Here is a 21,074-nt window from a genome sequence, read left to right on the forward strand (position 1 = left end):
TATAATGGGTTTCCGTCCGTGATGGAACAGGCAGCTAATAGCTTAGCGCTGTGTAGGACATGTAATTGCGGTGAAAACCCTGCCACATTGTGTCACTCCCAGTGATAAACAGCTGTGCTTTTCAATAGTCAAGAGGAGAGAGAGAGGCTGCATCCCAAATCGCACACTATATAGTTCACTACGTTGAACTACTTTGACCAGGGACAGAAGTATTTTGACCAGAGGCCTCCGGTCTGCAGTGGTGCACTACATAGGGAATAGGGTGTAATTTGGGACAAAGACAGAGAAACCCTTTCTGGAGCTAAACAGGTTCACTTAAGAGGCGTCAGAGGCTGCTTACTGCCTGGCAGTAATGATAGATGGTCCTCTAACTAATAGGTGTGGTTGTAGCTAGCTGCTACAGTCCTCTAACTAATAGGTATGGTTGTAGCTAGCTGCTACAGTTCTCTAACTAATAGGTATGGTTGTAGCTAACTGCTATAGTCCTCTAACTAATAGGTATGGTTGTAGTTAGCTGCTATAGTCCTCTAACTAATAGGTATGGTTGTAGCTAGTTGCTATAGTCCTCTAACTAATAGGTATGGTTGTAGCTAGCTGCTATAGTCCTCTAACTAATAGGTATGGTTGTAGTTAGCTGCTATAGTCCTCTAACTAATAGGTATGGTTGTAGTTAGCTGCTATAGTCCTCTAACTAATAGGTGTGGTTGTAGCTAACTGCTATAGTCCTCTAACTAATAGGTGTGGTTGTAGCTAACTGCTATAGTCCTCTAACTAATAGGTATGGTTGTAGCTAGCTGCTATAGTCCTCTAACTAATAGGTGTGGTTGTAGCTAGCTGCTATAGTCCTCTAACTAATAGGTATGGTTGTAGCTAGCTGCTATAGTCCTCTAACTAATAGGTATGGTTGTAGCTAACTGCTATAGTCCTCTAACTAATAGGTATGGTTGTAGCTAACTGCTATAGTCCTCTAACTAATAGGTGTGGTTGTAGCTAGTTGCTATAGTCCTCTAACTAATAGGTATGGTTGTAGCTAGCTGCTATAGTCCTCTAACTAATAGGTATGGTTGTAGTTAGCTGCTATAGTCCTCTAACTAATAGGTATGGTTGTAGTTAGCTGCTATAGTCCTCTAACTAATAGGTATGGTTGTAGTTAGCTGCTACGTCTTCAGGTCAGATGGTTTAGTCCACACGTCTTCAGGTCAGACGGTTTAGTCCACACGTCTTCAGGTCAGACGGTTTAGTCCACACGTCTTCAGGTCAGATGGTTTAGTCCACACGTCTTCAGGTCAGATGGTTTAGTCCACACGTCTTCAGGTCAGATGGTTTAGTCCACACGTCTTCAGGTCAGACGGTTTAGTCCACACGTCTTCAGGTCAGACGGTTTAGTCCACACGTCTTCAGGTCAGATGGTTTAGTCCACACGTCTTCAGGTCAGACGGTTTAGTCCACACGTCTTCAGGTCAGACGGTTTAGTCCACACGTCTTCAGGTCAGATGGTTTAGTACACACGTCTTCAGGTCAGACGGTTTAGTCCACACGTCTTCAGGTCAGACGGTTTAGTCCACACGTCTTCAGGCCAGACGGTTTAGTCCACACGTCTTCAGGTCAGACGGTTTAGTCCACACGTCTTCAGGTCAGATGGTTTAGTCCACACGTCTTCAGGTCAGATGGTTTAGTCCACACGTCTTCAGGTCAGATGGTTTAGTCCACACGTCTTCAGGTCAGATGGTTTAGTCCACACGTCTTCAGGTCAGATGGTTTAGTCCACACGTCTTCAGGTCAGACGGTTTAGTCCACACGTCTTCAGGTCAGATGGTTTAGTCCACACGTCTTCAGGTCAGATGGTTTAGTCCACACGTCTTCAGGTCAGATGGTTTAGTCCACACGTCTTCAGGTCAGACGGTTTAGTCCACACGTCTTCAGGTCAGACGGTTTAGTCCACACGTCTTCAGGTCAGATGGTTTAGTCCACACGTCTTCAGGTCAGATGGTTTAGTCCACACGCTCCTTGAGGACAAGACAAACTGAATTCTGTCTCATTTAGTTTCATAATGTATCTGTTTTGACCAAGACCTCTGTCATGTCAGCTTTTATAAATCCCTGTTAGTCACAGACCTCTGTCATGTCAGCTTTAATAAATCCCTGTTACAGTCACAGACCTCTGTCATGTCAGCTTTTATAAATCCCTGTTACAGTCACAGACCTCTGTCATGTCAGCTTTTATAAATCCCTGTTACAGTCACAGACCTCTCTCATGTCAGCTTTTATAAATCCCTGTTACAGTCACAGACCTCTGTCATGTCAGCTTTAATAAATCCCTGTTACAGTCACAGACCTCTGTCATGTCAGCTTTTATAAATCCCTGTTACAGTCACAGACCTCTGTCATGTCAGCTTTTATAAATCCCTGTTACAGTCACAGACCTCTGTCATGTCAGCTTTTATAAATCCCTGTTACAGTCACAGACCTCTGTCATGTCAGCTTTTATAAATCCCTGTTAGTCACAGACCTCTGTCATGTCAGCTTTTATAAATCCCTGTTACAGTCACAGACCTCTGTCATGTCAGCTTTTATAAATCCCTGTTACAGTCACAAACCTCTCTCATGTCAGCTTTTATAAATCCCCGTTACAGTCACAGACCTCTGTCATGTCAGCTTTTATAAATCCCTGTTACAGTCACAGACCTCTGTCATGTCAGCTTTTATAAATCCCTGTTACAGTCACAGACCTCTGTCATGTCAGCTTTTATAAATCCCCGTTACAGTCACAGACCTCTGTCATGTCAGCTTTTATAAATCCCTGTTACAGTCACAGACCTCTGTCATGTCAGCTTTTATTAATCCCTGTTACAGTCACAGACCTCTGTCATGTCAGCTTTTATAAATCCCTGTTAGTCACAGACCTCTGTCATGTCAGCTTTTATAAATCCCTGTTAGTCACAGACCTCTGTCATGTCAGCTTTTATAAATCCCTGTTAGTCACAGACCTCTGTCATGTCAGCTTTTATAAATCCCTGTTACAGTCACAGACCTCTGTCATGTCAGCTTTTATAAATCCCTGTTAGTCACAGACCTCTGTCATGTCAGCTTTTATAAATCCCTGTTACAGTCACAGACCTCTGTCATGTCAGCTTTTATAAATCCCCGTTACAGTCACAGACCTCTGTCATGTCAGCTTTTATAAATCCCCGTTACAGTCACAGACCTCTGTCATGTCAGCTTTTATAAATCCCCGTTACAGTCACAGACCTCTGTCATGTCAGCTTTTATAAATCCCTGTTACAGTCACAGACCTTTCCCTTTGCTGCCAGTCCAACCTGACTGTCACTAAAAACACCTGCACTGTGAGATTCCTGTTCAACCTGACTGTCACTAAAAACACCTGCCCTGTGAGATTCCTGTCCAACCTGACTGTCACTAAAAACACCTGCACTGTGAGACTCCCTTCACTCACTGAGCTGAAGCACTATCATACAACCATCCCACTTACTGTGCCCCCACTCCACTGTAAACCCCTTTTAAACAAAACACATATTATGTAAATATTATTAATTGCCTAAAGCACCTAGAGAGAGAGAGAGAGATAGAGAGAGAGAGAGAGAGAGAGAGACATAGATACAGACAGAGAGAGAGACATAGACAGAGAGAGAGACAGAGATAGAGAGAGAGAGATACAGACAGACAAAGGGGGAGGGAGAGAGAGAGGAGAGAGAGAGAGAGAGACAGACAGAGACAGACAGAGAGAGGGAGAGACAGACAGAGAGAGAGAGACAGAGATACAGACAGACAAAGTGGAAGGGAGAGAGAGAGAGGAGAGAGAGAGACAGACAGAAACAGACAGAGAGAGGGAGAGACAGAGACAGACAGAGGGAGAGACAGACAGAGTGAGGGAGAGACAGAGATGAGTGAGGGAGAGACAGAGATGAGTGAGGGAGAGACAGAGATGAGTGAGGGAGAGACAGAGATGAGTGAGGGAGAGACAGACAGAGTGAGGGAGAGACAGAGATGAGTGAGGGAGAGACAGAGATGAGTGAGGGTTCTCGATGAGCAATTTAGAAATTATACGGCTGGCTAAACTGTCACTATTTCTCTTGCGTATGTTAATCTGGGAGCTCAGTGTTATTTTTCACAGGAGCAGCTCCTGAACATTTGTACTGCAGGAAAGGACATGAAATGATGCTCAGAAATGTGATACACATTTTAATTTCACACTCCATCAGGTTTTACAGCCGGGCAGTGCTGTGGCAGGCAGGAACAGAACATAAAGTTAAGTCTGCGTCCTGAATGGCACCCTATTCCATATGGGCACTGGTCAAAAGTAGTGCACGATATAGGGAATAGGGTGCCATTTCAGCCACTATATAGGGAATAGGGTGCTATTTGGGACGGGGTCAGAGAGTCTGGCAGCCAGCCATCACCCACATTCACCAACCAACAAACCATCAGGCTCTCTCTCATGCTATGACATCATGATTTTAAAGTTCTCCACCAACACTCTTTTCTCTCTGTAAAAAGCCAACCTGAAAAACAACACTTGGACGTGTCTGAAATGGCTCCCTATTCTCCATATAGGGTCTGAAATGGCTCCCTATTCTCCATATAGGGTCTGAAATGGCTCCCTATTCTCCATATAGGGTCTGAAATGGCTCCCTCCCTATTCTCCACATAGGGTCTGAAATTTTTATTTATTTATTTTATTTAACCTTTATTTAACCAGGTAGGCAAATTGAGAACACGTTCTCATTTACAATTGCGACCTGGCCAAGATAAAGCAAAGCAGTTCGACACATACAACAACACATAGTTACACATGGAGTAAAACAAACATATAGTCAATGATACAGTGAAAAAAAAAATAAGTCTATATACAATGTGAGCAAGTGAGGTGAGATAAGGGAGGTGAAGGCAAACAAATATATGTATAAATAAATAAAAATATAAAAAGGCCATGGTGGCGAAGTAAATACAACACAGCAAGTAAAATAAAACTTAAAACACTGGAATGGTTGGTTTGCAGTGGAAGAAAGCGCAAAGTAGAGACAGAAATAATGGGGTGCAAAGGAGCAAAATAAATAAATAAATACAGTAGGTAAAGAGGTAGTTGTTTGGGCTAAATTATAGATGGGCTATGTACAGGTGCAGTAATCTATGAGCTGCTCTGACAGCTGGTGCTTAAAGCTAGTGAGGGAGATAAGTGTTTCCAGTTTCAGAGATTTTTGTAGTTCGTTCCAGTCATTGGCAGCAGAGAACTGGAAGGAGAGGCGGCCAAAGGAAGAATTGGTTTTGGGGGTGACCAGAGAGATAAACCTGCTGGAGCGCGTGCTACAGGTAGGTGTTGCTATGGTGACCAGCGAGCTGAGATAAGGGGGGACTTTACCTAGCAGGGTCTTGTAGATGACCTGGAACCAGTGGGTTTGGCGACGAGTATGAAGCGAGGGCCAGCCAACGAGAGTGTACAGGTCGCAGTGGTGGGTAGTATATGGGGCTTTGGTGACAAAACGGATGGCACTGTGATAGACTGCATCCAATTTATTGAGTAGGGTTTTGGAGGCTATTTTGTAAATGACATCACCGAAGTCGAGGATTGGTAGGATGGTCAGTTTTACAAGGGTATGTTTGGCAGCATGAGTGAAGGATGCTTTGTTGCGGAATAGGAAGCCAATTCTAGATTTAACTTTGGATTGGAGATGTTTGATGTGAGTCTGGAAGGAGAGTTTACAGTCTAACCAGACACCTAGGTATTTGTGGCTCCCTATTCTCCATATAGGGTCTGAAATGGCTCCCTATTCTCTATATAGGGTCTGAAATGGCTCCCTGTTCTCCATTTAGTGTCTGAAATGGCACCCTATCATTATATAGTACTCCCAAGCCATACGTCTCCTGAACATCTAATCAAATGACTACCCAGACTATTTGCATTTCCCCCCCCCCCCTACATTGCTGTTACTCTCTGTTATCATCTATGCATAGTCACTTTAATAACTCTACCTACATGTACATATTACCTCAATACTGGTGCCCCCCGTATATTGACTCTGTACCGGTACCCTCCTGTATATAGCCTCCACATTGACTCTGTACCGGTACCCCCTGTATATAGCCTCCACATTGACTCTGTACCGGTACCCTCCTGTATATAGCCTCCACATTGACTCTGTACCGGTACCCTCCTGTATATAGCCTCCACATTGACTCTGTACCGGTACCCTCCTGTATATAGCCTCCACATTGACTCTGTACCGGTACCCTCCTGTATATAGCCTCCACATTGACTCTGTACCGGTACCTCCTGTATATAGCCTCCACATTGACTCTGTACCGGTACCCTCCTGTATATAGCCTCCACATTGACTCTGTACCGGTACCCTCCTGTATATAGCCTCCACATTGACTCTGTACCGGTACCCTCCTGTATATAGCCTCCACATTGACTCTGTACCGGTACCCTCCTGTATATAGCCTCCACATTGACTCTGTACCGGTACCCCCTGTATATAGCCTCCACATTGACTCTGTACCGGTACCCCCTGTATATAGCCTCCACATTGACTCTGTACCGGTACCCTCCTGTATATAGCCTCCACATTGACTCTGTACCGGTACCCCCTGTATATAGCCTCCACATTGACTCTGTACTGGTACCCCACTGTATATAGCCTCCACATTGACTCTGTACCGGTACCCCCTGTATATAGCCTCCACATTGAATCTGTACTGGTCCCCCCTGTATATAGCCACCACATTGACTCTGTACCGGTACCCCCCTGTATATAGCCTCCACATTGACTCTGTACTGGTACCCCTTGTATATAGCCTCCACATTGACTCTGTACCGGTACCCCCTGTATATAGCCTCCACATTGACTCTGTACTGGTACCCCCTGTATATAGCCTCCACATTGACTCTGTACCGGTACCCGTATGTGACAAATAAAATTTGATAGTGTACCATAGTTCATGATAAATACAGCACAGGTCTGATTAAACCTCATCTCATCATGTCTGGAGAGAGAGAGAGGAGGAGGAGGAGAGAGAAGGATAGATAGGTGAAAGCGGTAGAGCAGCTTCCTCTAGGAACACCAGGTTATCCTGTCTGATGAAATAAACTGACCCACTGAGAGCCCTGGCTCTGATCTGACCACATCTTAGCCTGCAGACCCACAGAGAGCCCTGGCTCTGATCTGACCACATCTTAGCCTGCAGACCCACAGAGAGCCCTGGCTCTGATCTGACCACATCTTAGCCTGCAGACCCACTGAGAGCCCTGGCTCTGATCTGACCACATCTTAGCCTGCAGACCCACAGAGAGCCCTGGCTCTGATCTGACCACATCTTAGCATGCAGACCCACTGAGAGCCCTGGCTCTGATCTGACCACATCTTAGCCTACAGACCCACTGAGAGCCCTGGCTCTGATCTGACCACATCTTAGCCTGCAGACCCACAGTGAGTCCTGGCTCTGATCTGACCACATCTTAGCCTACAGACCCACTGAGAGCCCTGGCTCTGATCTGACCACATCTTAGCATGCAGACCCACTGAGAGCCCTGGCTCTGATCTGACCACCTTAGCCTGCAGACCCACAGAGAGCCCTGGCTCTGATCTGACCACCTTAGCCTGCAGACCCACTGACTCACACACTCACTCATGGAAAAAGTATGGCCCCCCCCAATGTACAGTACAGTACAGGTCAGGCTACGTTATGCACCTATGTGTCTATGTTTGTTATGCACTGCCGGTCTGAGTGTCTGAGTGTGTACTGCACACTAATGTATGTTAGATGGATTAAAAACAGGGTTCACTAACTTCTTCGAATTCTGAAACAGCTCTTCAAGCCGCCCATTTCATCCCATTTCCATTTAATGATACCTGAAATAATAAACCTTAAAGAGTAGATTTTTATTATTTAATTGAGTAGATTAATCATACAGAAGGGCTCTGAGTAATTAACTGGTGAACCTGTCAGGCTGGTAGATAGTACTTAATGCATCATCTAGTGAAGGACCTGTCAGGCTGGTAGATAGTACTTAATGCATCATCTAGTGAAGGACCTGTCAGGCAGATAGATAGTACTTAAGGCATCATCTAGTGAAGGACCTGTCAGGCAGATAGATAGTACTTAATGCATCATCTAGTGAAGGACCTGTCAGGCTGGTAGATAGTACTTAAGGCATCATCTAGTGAAGGACCTGTCAGGCAGATAGATAGTACTTAAGGCATCATCTAGTGAAGGACCTGTCAGGCAGATAGATAGTACTTAATGCATCATCTAGTGAAGGACCTGTCAGGCTGGTAGATAGTACTTAAGGCATCATCTAGTGAAGGACCTGTCAGGCAGATAGATAGTACTTAAGGCATCATCTAGTGAAGGACCTGTCAGGCAGATAGATAGTACTTAATGCATCATCTAGTGAAGGACCTGTCAGGCAGATAGATAGTACTTAAGGCATCATCTAGTGAAGGACCTGTCAGGCAGATAGATAGTACTTAATGCATCATCTAGTGAAGGACCTGTCAGGCTGGTAGATAGTACTTAAGGCATCATCTAGTGAAGGACCTGTCAGGCTGGTAGATAGTACTTAAGGCATCATCTAGTGAAGGACCTGTCAGGCAGATAGATAGTACTTAAGGCATCATCTAGTGAAGGACCTGTCAGGCTGGTAGATAGTACTTAAGGCATCATCTAGTGAAGGACCTGTCAGGCAGATAGATAGTACTTAATGCATCATCTAGTGAAGGACCTGTCAGGCAGATAGATAGTACTTAAGGCATCATCTAGTGAAGGACCTGTCAGGCTGGTAGATAGTACTTAAGGCATCATCTAGTGAAGGACCTGTCAGGCTGGTAGATAGTACTTAAGGCATTATCTAGTGAAGGACCTGTCAGGCTGGTAGATAGTACTTAATGCATCATCTAGTGAAGGACCTGTCAGGCTGGTAGATAGTACTTAAGGCATCATCTAGTGAAGGACCTGTCAGGCTGGTAGATAGTACTTAAGGCATTATCTATTGAAGGACCTGTCAGGCTGGTAGATAGTACTTAATGCATCATCTAGTGAAGGACCTGTCAGGCTGGTAGATAGTACTTAAGGCATCGTCTAGTGAAGGACCTGTCAGGCTGGTAGATAGTACTTAAGCCATCATCTAGTGAAGGACCTGTCAGGTAGATAGATAGTACTTAAGGCATCATCTAGTGAAGGACCTGTCAAAACCAGTGATTAAAGTGATTAAAAGATGGAGTGGCCTGCCCTACTGCCTGTCTGTCCCGTCCATGAATTCTATCTAAAGACTATTGCAGGGAGGATGGTCTAGGAGCAGACACAGTGTGAGTTCAGACTGGCAACCAATCCCCTACTGTATATAGTGGACTACTTTTGACCAATAGTCAACGAGGCTGAGAGAGGAGAGTTTCACTAGCAGCTTCATTTAAGCATCTCTAGAGATCCTAAATTAAGTCCTTCATTCTACCAGACACTCCGGAGTGGACAAGTCTTATCTATTCACATTAGTGTTGTCACCATACCAGTGTCACCATTCCAGTGTCACCATACCAGTGTCACCATTCCAGTGTCACCATTCCAGTGTCACCATACCAGTGTCACCATTCTAGTGTCACCATTCCAGTGTCACCATTCCAGTGTCACCATTCCAGTGTCACCATTCCAGTGTCACCATTCCAGTGTCACCATACCAGTGTCACCATACCAGTGTCACCATTCCAGTGTCACCATTCCAGTGTCACCATTCCAGTGTCACCATACCAGTGTCACCATACCAGTGTCACCATTCCAGTGTCACCATTCCAGTGTCACCATTCTACCATACTAGATGTTCCTCTGCAAAACAGAAAACACGAAGCAGACAAAACTCTATGCTCCTTTAAAACCTACTTTAGTAAAAGACTGTGTGCTATAGCTGGCAAAATAAACCAACTGTGACTCTGGGTGACAAGATAAGGAAGGCTGTTTTGTGCAACATTAAGAAGGTTTTCCTCGAGACATTTAGACCGCTTCCTGTTTCGTTTCCTTTACTTCCTGGTATCGTGACAACACTAATTCAGGTAGTTATTGCCTTCACACTGACTGAATGGTAGACTTTCTCTCCCTTGGTCATAACGTAATTTTTATGTTAATGCAATTATTTTATTAATGTATTGCCTTTATTCAACCTGGTAAGCCAATGGGAAGACGTGCTCTTTAACGACCTGAGATAGCTCGGCCTACCAGCTTCCTCCTGAAAAGAAAACACTTGAACCTCTAGTTGAATTCAATAGGGCCATCGACGTGACAATGCATTAGTGGGAAAAGACTTCACATGGTGTTCAGGCGGATTGACGCAGTGAATGAAATGTAATTTCCAGGCCTGGACTAATAGTAATGACAGTCATGTAGTTATGGCTTCCAATCATTTCAAATCACCTTGCACTTTGGCTCCCTGGAAGAAAGGCAGCTATTGGAGGAACTATGAGAAACAACTCAGAGTGTGACGGCTGCCCTGAAGTAACCCTGCTAGCTCAGAGTAAACTGGTTTGAAAGATGCTTTTACTTCAAGCAGAACAACAATTTAAAAATAAAAAAACAGTTCCTATATGGAATGTAGCTATTTTGCTGTATGTTTGTTCCATTGTTAACTTTGCTGTAGATATTCCACATTCCTGGTCTGAGATAGCTGCCACTGTAGCTCTGACAGTAGTTGACAGAGGGACACAAACACAGTGGTATTGAATAGGTTACCTGAGTTAGCCCGGACACCTCTCCCTTCTGCAGCGGCTCGGCGATGGAGGGAGTGAACACTTCGTGGCCGTCCAGCGGTCTTCCCTTCAGGAAGTGTTTGCCTGCCTCGAAGATCTCCACCTCAAACATCTTCCCCTTGAACTCTGACCTCTTGGGCACCAGCACCTGACACAGGAAATATGAAATAGGGGGGGGGGGGGGTTAGAGGTCAATGTGTGAAATCCATTGATTGATTGATTGAACATGGAAAAACTGTTGTCAGAGAAGCATGGTGTAAAAATAGGTGATGCTTCACAGCCCACTCAGTACACCTGGACAGTACTGAAGGTTTCTTAAAGTCATGTGGACCAGTTTAAAAGGATTCAAATGACCTGGTGGTGGTGCCAAGGAGACATGGGGAGACAGGTAGCCTAGTGGTTAGAGTGTAGGGGCGGCAGGTAGCCTAGTGGTTAGAGTGGAGGGGAGACAGGTAGCCTAGTGGTTAGAGTGTAGGGACGGCAGGTAGCCTAGTGGTTAGAGTGTAGGGGAGGCAGGTAGCCTAGTGGTTAGAGTGTAGGGGCGGCAGGTAGCCTAGTGGTTAGAGTGTAGGGGCGGCAGGTAGCCTAGTGGTTAGAGTGTAGGGGCGGCAGGTAGCCTAGTGGTTAGAGTGTAGGGGCGGCAGGTAGCCTAGTGGTTAGAGTGTAGGGGCGGCAGGTAGCCTAGTGGTTAGAGTGTAGGGGCGGCAGGTAGCCTAGTGGTTAGAGTGTAGGGGCGGCAGGTAGACTAGTGGTTAGAGTGTAGGGGCGGCAGGTAGCCTAGTGGTTAGAGTGTAGGGGCGGCAGGTAGCCTAGTGGTTAGAGTGTAGGGGAGGCAGGTAGCCTAGTGGTTAGAGTGTAGGGGCGGCAGGTAGCCTAGTGGTTAGAGTGTAGGGGCGGCAAGTAGCTTAGTGGTTAGAGTGGAGGGGAGACAGGTAGCCTAGTGGTTAGAGTGTAGGGACGGCAGGTAGCCTAGTGGTTAGAGTGGAGGGGCGGCAGGTAGCCTAGTGGTTAGAGTGTAGGGACGGCAGGTAGCCTAGTGGTTAGAGTGGAGGGGCGGCAGGTAGCCTAGTGGTTAGAGTCTAGGGGCGGCAGGTAGCCTAGTGGTTAGAGTGTAGGGGCGGCAGGTAACCTAGTGGTTAGAGTGTAGGGGCGGCAGGTAGCCTAGTGGTTAGAGTGTAGGGGCGGCAGGTAGCCTAGTGGTTAGAGTGTAGGGGCGGCAGGTAGCCTAGTGGTTAGAGTGTAGGGGCGGCAGGTAGCCTAGTGGTTAGAGTGTAGGGGCGGCAGGTAGCCTAGTGGTTAGAGTGTAGGGGCGGCAGGTAGCCTAGTGGTTAGAGTGTAGGGGCGGCAGGTAGCCTAGTGGTTAGAGTGTAGGGGCGGCAGGTAGCCTAGTGGTTAGAGTGTAGGGGCGGCAGGTAGCCTAGTGGTTAGAGTGTAGGGTTGGCAGGTAGCCTAGTGGTTAGAGTGTAGGGGCGGCAGGTAGACTAGTGGTTAGAGTGGAGGGGCGGCAGGTAGCCTAGTGGTTAGAGTGGAGGGGCGGCAGGTAGCCTAGTGGTTAGAGTGTAGGGGCGGCAGGTAGCCTAGTGGTTAGAGTGTAGGGGCGGCAGGTAGCCTAGTGGTTAGAGTGTAGGGGCGGCAGGTAGCCTAGTGGTTAGAGTGTAGGGGCGGCAGGTAGCCTAGTGGTTAGAGTGGAGGGGAGACAGGTAGCCTAGTTGTTAGAGTGTAGGGACGGCAGGTAGCCTAGTGGTTAGAGTGTAGGGGCGGCAGGTAGCCTAGTGGTTAGAGTGGAGGGGAGACAGGTAGCCTAGTGGTTAGAGTGTAGGGACGGCAGGTAGCCTAGTGGTTAGAGTGTAGGGGCGGCAGGTAGCCTAGTGGTTAGAGTGCAGGGGCGGCAGGTAGCCTAGTGGTTAGAGTGTAGGGGCGGGCAGGTAGCCTAGTGGTTAGAGTGTAGGGGCGGCAGGTAGCCTAGTGGTTAGAGTGTAGGGACGGCAGGTAGCCTAGTGGTTAGAGTGTAGGGGCGGCAGGTAGCCTAGTGGTTAGAGTGTAGGGGTGGCAGGTAGCCTAGTGGTTAGAGTGTAGGGGCGGCAGGTAGCCTAGTGGTTAGAGTGTAGGGGCGGCAGGTAGCCTAGTGGTTAGAGTGGAGGGGCGGCAGGTAGCCTAGTGGTTAGAGTCTAGGGGCGGCAGGTAGCCTAGTGGTTAGAGTGTAGGGGCGGCAGGTAACCTAGTGGTTAGAGTGTAGGGGCGGCAGGTAGCCTAGTGGTTAGAGTGTAGGGGCGGCAGGTAGCCTAGTGGTTAGAGTGTAGGGGCGGCAGGTAGCCTAGTGGTTAGAGTGTAGGGGCGGCAGGTAGTCTAGTGGTTAGAGTGTAGGGGCGGCAGGTAGCCTAGTGGTTAGAGTGTAGGGGCGGCAGGTAGCCTAGTGGTTAGAGTGTAGGGGCGGCAGGTAGCCTAGTGGTTAGAGTCTAGGGGCGGCAGGTAGCCTAGTGGTTAGAGTGTAGGGGCGGCAGGTAGTCTAGTGGTTAGAGTGGAGGGGCGGCAGGTAGCCTAGTGGTTAGAGTGGAGGGGCGGCAGGTAGCCTAGTGGTTAGAGTGTAGGGACGGCAGGTAGCCTGGTGGTTAGAGTGGAGGGGCGGCAGGTAGCCTGGTGGTTAGAGTGGAGGGGCGGCAGGCAGCCTAGTGGTTAGAGTGTAGGGGCGGAAGGTAGCCTAGTGGTTAGAGTGTAGGGACGGCAGGTAGCTTAGTGGTTAGAGTGTAGGGGAGGCAGGTAGCCTAGTGGTTAGGGTGTAGGAACGGCAGGTAGCCTAGTGGTTAGAGCGTTGGACTAGTAACCGAAAGGTTGCTAGATCGAATCCCCGAGCTGACATGGTAAAAATCTGTCGTTCTGCCCCTGAACAAGGCAGTTAAACCCACTGTTCCTAGGCCATCATTGTAAATAAGAATGTGTTCTTAACTGACTTGCCTAGTTAAATAAAGGTAAAGTTAAAAAAATGACAGTGAAGCCAGTGAAAAGGTATAGAGTTGTCCTCCAGTCCCAGTCAATGGGAGTACAGTCCAGCAGGGGATGTATTGTTAAACTGCACATTAGTGTGCACAGCTTGCTCCTAGCAGCCCCTGGAGTATGGGAACGTTCCGGCTCGGAACGCTGTGGCATTCCCAGTATTCCCAAGACAGATATAACCCTCGTTCCGTCAAACACATTCCTCCGCTGCTCCCTGAGATTACACACTTATATATGCATTAGGTCCTATAGAAAAGTGGGATCCAACCTCCACACAATTGGATTAAAGATGCTGTGCAGAGGAGATGAATCTACAGGGGTTTGGGGTTGTAATGACCTTCATTATGTGGTGGTTGGTTGGTAGTGTTGGTATTAGCCTGGCATTTAAACTGATTAGCCTGGCATTTAAACTGATTAGCCTGGCATTTAAACTGATTAGCCTGGCATTTAAACTGATTAGCCTGGCATTTAAACCCTCTTCCCCCATCAACAGCCCCCCTTAAACCATCAACAGTCCCCTTCCCACCATCAACAGCGCCCCTGATGGGGGAAGGGGGGCTGTTGATGGTTTAAGGGGGGCTGTTGATGGGGGGAAGGGGTGGCTGTTGATGTGGGAAAGGGGTGGCTGTTGATGGGGGGAAGGGGGGGCTGTTGATGGGGAAGGGGGGCTGTTGTTGGGAGGAAGGGAGGGGGCTGGTTGATAAGGGAATGGGGGCTGTTGATGGGAGGAAGGGGGAGGTGGGGAAATGAAAGGCAGAAGGCCTGGCTTGGTGAGGAGATGTCTGAAAGGCCCTATTATGTTCCATTAAAACTCTATACTATAGAGAATATCTTCGGATCTGACAATTACTTTTTCAATTAACTGGAAAATAAATGTGTTTCCCCTCAACGCTGCTGCACCTAATTGTCTTATTCTTTCTGTGCCTCTAAATTAAAATTCTTAAGTGTGACAATTGTTTTTTCATTCAATTATGTAAAGCGCTCAAGGTCAAACGTCGGCGTGTTCTGAGAGAGAGACAAGCGTTCACATCTCAACCGAACAGGAAACAGGCGGTTGGGTGCTTGACAACTAGAACAAGTCTTTTAGGAGTTTCCTTTAGGAAATATGTTGTATACCATGTACATTGTAGAGCCCCACTCATGACAGAATCCTCATATCTATATGATTTAGTGTGAGGTACTGTTGGGACCTGTTCCCGGAGGACAGCGTTGTAGTTACCTCCAGCTTATAGACTTCCTTAGCAGGTAGTACTGCTCTCATGCCTGCTCAAAGGGTGGCTGGACAACAAAAGATCCTTCCTTCCACACGGGTTATGTAAAGGATGTACTCAGTAAGAAATCAGACTCCTTGACTTTGTTACGTTACAGCCTTTTTCTAAAAGGATTAAATTAAATAAAAATCCTCAGCAATCTACACACAATACCCCATAATGACATCACAATACCCCATAATGACATCACAATACCCCATAATGACATCACAATACCCCATAATGACATCACAATACCCCATAATGATTAAGCAATTTTTTTTTTTTTTGCAAAGGTATTACAAATAAAAAAACAGAAATACCTTATTTAAATAAGTATTCAGACTCTTTGCTATAAGACTCGAAATTGAACTCAGGTGCATCCTGTTTCCATTGATCATCCTTGAGATTTACCTGGGGTAAATTCAATTGATTGGATATGATTTGGAAAGGCACACACCTGTCTATATAAAGGTCCCACAGTTGACAGTGCATGTCAGAGCAAAAACCAAGCCGTGAGGTTGAAGGAATTGTCCGTAGAGCTCTGAGACAGGATTGTGTCGAGGCACAGATCTGGGGGAGGGTACCAAAACATTTCTGCAGCATTGGAGGACCCCAAGAACACAGTGGCCTCCATCATTCTTAAATGGAAGAAGTTTGGAACCACCAAGACTCTTCCTAGAGCTGGCCACCCGGCCAAACCGAGCAATCGGGGGAGAAGGGCCTTGGTAAGGGAGGTGACCAAGAACCCGATGGTTACTCTGAAAGAGCTCCAGAGTTTCTCTGTGGAGATGAGAGAACCTTCCAGAAGGACAACCATCTCTGCAGCATTCCACCAATCAGGCCTTTATGGTAGAGTGGCCAGACGGAAGCCACACCTCAGTAAAAGGCACATGACAGGCCGCTTGGAGTTTGCCAAAAGCCACCTAAAGACTCTCAGACCGTGAGAAACAAGATTCTCTGGTCTGATGAAACCAAGACTGAAATCTTTGGCCTGAATGCCAAGCTTCACGTCTGGAAGAAACTTGGCACCATCCCTACGGTGAAGCTTGGTGGTGGCAGCATCATGCTGTGGGGATGTTTTTCAGTGGCAGGGACTGGGAGACTAGTTAGGATTGAGGCAAAGATGAACAGAGCAAAGTACAGAGAGATCCCTGATGAAAACCTGCTCCAGAGCACTCAGGAACTCAGACTGGGGCGAAGGTTCACCTTCCAACAGGACAATGACCCTAAGCACACAGCCAAGACAATGCAGGAGTGGCTTCGGGACAAGTCTCTGAATGTCCTTGTGTGGACCAGCCAGAGCCCGGACTTGAACCCAATCTAACATCTCTGAAGAGACCTGGAAATAGCTGTGCAGCGACGCTCCCCATCCAACCTGACAGAGCTTGAGAGGATCTGCAGAGAAGAATGAGAGAAACTCCCGAAAAACTGGTGTGCCAAGCTTGTAGCGTCATACCCAAGAAGACTCGAGGCTGTAATCGCTGCCAAAGGTGCTTCAACAAAGTACTGAGTAAAGGGTCTGAATACTTCTGTAAATGTGATATTTCAGTTTTTTATTTGTAATACATTTGCACAAATAAAAATTAAAACATTTTTGCTTTGTCATTATGGGGTATTGTGTGTAGATTATTTTGTGTAGCTAAAAAATATTCAATTTCTGAATAAGGTTGTAACTTAACAAAATGTGGAAAAAGTCAAGGGGTCTGAATACTTTCCTAATGCACTGTATGCATCTGCATCAGTCTTCTACCAGATGAGACCAGGTGAGTCTATATGATAGGGCTGGTGACCAGGTGAGTCTATATGATAGGGCTGGTGACCAGGTGAGTCTATATGATAGGGCTGGTGACCAGGTGAGTCTATATGATAATGCTAGGTGACCAGGTGAGTCTATATGATAGGTCTGGTGACCAGGTGAGTCTATATGATAGGTCTGGTGACCAGGTGAGTCTATATGATAGGGCTGGTGACCAGGTGAGTCTATATGATAATGCTAGGTGACCAGGTGAGTCTATATGATAGGTCTGGTGACCAGGTGAGTCTATATGATAGGTCTGGTGACCAGGTGAGTCTATATGATAGGAGTGGACAGAGGGGATGGTGGAGGTGTGCTGGGTGGTCGAAGGCAGACCTTTACTAGTTGATTAAATGATGAAAGAGCTTGTCAAGTCCTGACCCGAGGATCCCCTCTATTCAAACACACCAGAACACAATCTCACATAGAGACACACTCTGTGTCAGCATAAGGTGATGACTAAAGTGTCTTATTAGGACAGAGACAGTGTCTTATTAGGATAGAGACCGTGTCTTATTAGGATAGAGACCGTGTCTTATTAGGATAGAGACCGTGTCTTATTAGGATAGAGATCGTGTCTTATTAGGATAGAGACCGTGTCTTATTAGGATAGAGACAGTGTCTTATTAGGATAGAGACAGTGTCTTATTAGGATAGAGACAGTGTCTTATTAGGATAGAGACAGTGTCTTATTAGGATAGAGACAGTGTCTTATTAGGATAGAGACAGTGTCTTATTAGGATAGAGACCGCGGCTAACAGGGGAAAACAGGGCTCTGCTATGGAAGATGAAACAGTAGTCTATAACCCGTTAGATGAGCAGCAGAGGGAGAGAGACGGCTCTCTGTGGGTTGGGTCTGATAACAGACCGATGTTAGATCACTGTGTCCCGGCCCCCCTGATCTGCAGAGGGCTGTGTGTTCAGAGTAGCTGGCCATGTCTCCTTTCTTTTAGGGATCATAGCACATGTCCCCCTCACACCAACAGAATATCACGCACCCACATGGAGGCACACACTCCTCTCTCTCTCTCTCTCTACACTCTCTCCTCCCTCCCACTCCTCTCTCTCTCTCTACACTCTCTCCTCCCTCCCACTCCTCTCTCTCTCTCTACACTCTCTCCTCCCTCCCACTCCTCTCTCTACACTCTCTCCTCCCTCCCACTCCCCTCTCTCTCTACACTCTCTCCTCCCTCACACTCCTCTCTCTCTCTACACTCTCTCCTCCCTCACACTCCTCTCTCTCTCTCTACACTCTCTCCTCCCTCACACTCCTCTCTCTCTCTCTACACTCTCTCCTCCCTCACACTCCTCTCTCTCTCTCTCTCTCTCTACACTCTCTCCTCCCTCACACTCCTCTCTCTCTCTCTACACTCTCTCCTCCCTCCCACTCCTCTCTCTCTCTCTACACTCTCTCCTCCCTCACACTCCTCTCTCTCTCTCTACACTCTCTCCTTTCCAATTAAAGAAACAGGAATGGCAAAACACTGTACACCACCCCTCTCTCCCCCTCCCACCTCTTTCTCTCCTCCCACCCTCTCTCCTCTCCCTGTCCCCTCCCCTCTCTCTAACAGTCTCCCCTCTCCCTCCCCTCTCTCTAACACTCTCTCCTCCCTCCCTCCCTCTCTCTCCTCCCCCCACCACTTTCCTTCCTCCCTCCCACCCCTCTCTTCCTCCCACCCCTCTCCTTTACTCTCCCCTCTCCCTCCCACCCCTCTCTCCTCTCCCTGTCCCCTCTCCTCTCTCCTGTGCAGCTGAATAGCAGGAGAGCAGCAGGAGAGAGGATTCATCCAGCACAATGCTCAGAGACTCTTAACAGAGACATAATGAGAATATTCCGGAGACCATCCTCAACTCACAGGGCTATTCAGCAGGGGTCACCCAGCCAAGGAGAGAAGACTGTCTTTTCTCTCTATCTCCCTCTCTATCCAATCATTTTTCTAAGTCCTCCAATTTTAGCCTGTAGGAGTGAAAACAGTGAAAGGAGAGTGAAGGAGAGGAGAGTGACGGGAGAGTGAAAGGAGAGTGACGGGAGAGTGAAAGGAGAGTGACGGGAGAGTGACAGGAGAGTGAAAGGAGAGGGAGAGGAGAGTGACGGGAGAGGGAGAGGAGAGTGACGGGAGAGTGAAAGGAGAGTGACGGGAGAGTGAAAGGAGAGTGACGGGAGAGTGAAAGGAGAGTGACAGGAGAGTGAAAGGAGAGGGAGAGGAGAGTGACGGGAGAGGGAGAGGAGAGTGACGGGAGAGGGAGAGGAGAGTGACGGGAGAGTGACTGGAGAGTGAGGGGAGAGTGAGGGGAGAGTGAGGAGAAGGCGACGGGAGAGTGAGAGGAAAGTGACGGGAGAGTGAGAGGAGAGTGACGGGAGTGTGATGGGAGAGTGACTGGAGAGTGAGGGGAGAGTGAAAGACAGGAATGGCAGATCTTCTGTGGTAGCTGGCAGGCAGGCTGTCTTTATGATGCCCGTCAGGGGATGAGAGGTGGCTAGGGTCAGGGTCAGGGTTCGGGTCAGGGTCAGACAAGCACAGATCACTTTGCTGCACATGCCACAAGCAAAAGGACACATCTAATACCTCAGCTCCAGACTCCACTAGCTCTGAGATATAATATATACACTCACCGGACAGTTTATTAGGTACACCACCCCGTTCGCAAAAATGGATCACTCCGACAAGTCAAGTGGCCGTGGCGTGCTATATAAAGCAGACAGACAGGCATCGAGGCATTCAGTTACTGTTAGATTGAACGTTAATAATGGGCAAAACCAGTGACCGAAGCGGCTTTGAGCGCGGTATGATCGTGGGTGCCAGACACGCCGGAACCAGTATCTCAGAAATGGCTGCATTCCTGGGCTTTTCACACACGACAACGTCTAGAGTTTACAGAGAACGGAGAGACACACACAAAACATCCAGTCAGCTGCAGTCCTGTAAAACAGCTCATTGATGAGGTGGAAGGAGAATGAATCGTGAGAGCCAACAGGCCACAAACAGACCAATAACAGTACAGTGGAATGGTGCGAGCCAACAGGCCACAAACAGACAAATAACAGTACAGTGGAATGGTGCGAGCCAACAGGCCACAAACAGACAAATAACAGCACAGTGGAATGGTGCGAGCCAACAGGCCACAAACAGACAAATAACAGTACAGTGGAATGGTGCGAGCCAACAGGCCACCAACAGACCAATAACAGTACAGTGGAATCGTGAGAGCCAACAGGTCACCAACAGACCAATAACAGCACAGTGGAATCGTGAGAGCCAACAGGCCACCAACAGACCAATAACAGTACAGTGGAATCGTGAGAGCCAACAGGTCACCAACAGACCAATAACAGTACAGTGGAATCGTGAGAGCCAACAGGCCACCAACAGACCAATAACAGCACAGTGGAATCGTGAGAGCCAACAGGTCACCAACAGACAAATAACAGCGTAGTACAACAGTGGTGTGCAGAACGGCATCTCGGGAACGCACAACTAGTCGGATTTTGTCACGGAGGGGCGACTGTTGCAGCGACCACACCGGGTTCCATTCCTATCAGTTAAAAACAACAAGTGTCTCCAGTGGACAGGCCATCACCAACACTGGACAACTGAGTGTCTCCAGTGGACAGGCCATCACTAACACTGGACAACTGAGTGTCTCTAGTGGACAGGCCATCACCAACACTGGACAACTGAGTGTCTCCAGTGGACAGGCCATCATCAACACTGGACAACTGAGTGTCTCCAGTGGACAGGCCATCACCAACACTGGACAACTGAGTGTCTCTAGTGGGCAGGACATCACTAACACTGGACAACTGAGTGTCTCCAGTGGACAGGCCATCACTAACACTGGACAACTGAGTGTCTCTAGTGGACAGGCCATCACCAACACTGGACAACTGAGTGTCTCCAGTGGACAGGCCATCATCAACACTGGACAACTGAGTGTCTCCAGTGGACAGGCCATCACCAACACTGGACAACTGAGTGTCTCTAGTGGGCAGGACATCACTAACACTGGACAACTGAGTGTCTCCAGTGGACAGGCCATCATCAACACTGGACAACTGAGTGTCTCCAGTGGGCAGGCCATCACTAACACTGGACAACTGAGTGTCTCCAGTGGACAGGCCATCACCAACACTGGACAACTGAGTGTCTCCAGTGGACAGGCCATCACTAACACTGGACAACTGAGTGTCTCTAGTGGACAGGCCATCACCAACACTGGACAACTGAGTGTCTCCAGTGGACAGGCCATCATCAACACTGGACAACTGAGTGTCTCCAGTGGACAGGCC

At 47.8% G+C, this 21,074-nt stretch overlaps 1 protein-coding gene across 3 annotated transcripts in view; it reads right to left on the minus strand.

Annotated features, from left to right (window-relative positions):
• The window catches only part of cdkal1 (CDK5 regulatory subunit associated protein 1-like 1), a 1,024,035-nt gene that overhangs the window by 29,960 nt on the left and 973,001 nt on the right, over positions 1 to 21,074 (minus strand). For all 3 annotated transcript variants that reach the window (XM_071395740.1, XM_071395742.1, XM_071395741.1), the window contains exon 14: positions 10,731 to 10,895. In XM_071395740.1, the coding sequence (XP_071251841.1) occupies positions 10,731 to 10,895 (165 nt within the window). The remainder of the gene's footprint in view (positions 1 to 10,730; positions 10,896 to 21,074) is intronic.

This window comes from Salvelinus alpinus, chromosome 4, assembly GCF_045679555.1.
Source record: "Salvelinus alpinus chromosome 4, SLU_Salpinus.1, whole genome shotgun sequence".
NCBI lineage: Eukaryota > Metazoa > Chordata > Actinopteri > Salmoniformes > Salmonidae > Salvelinus > Salvelinus alpinus.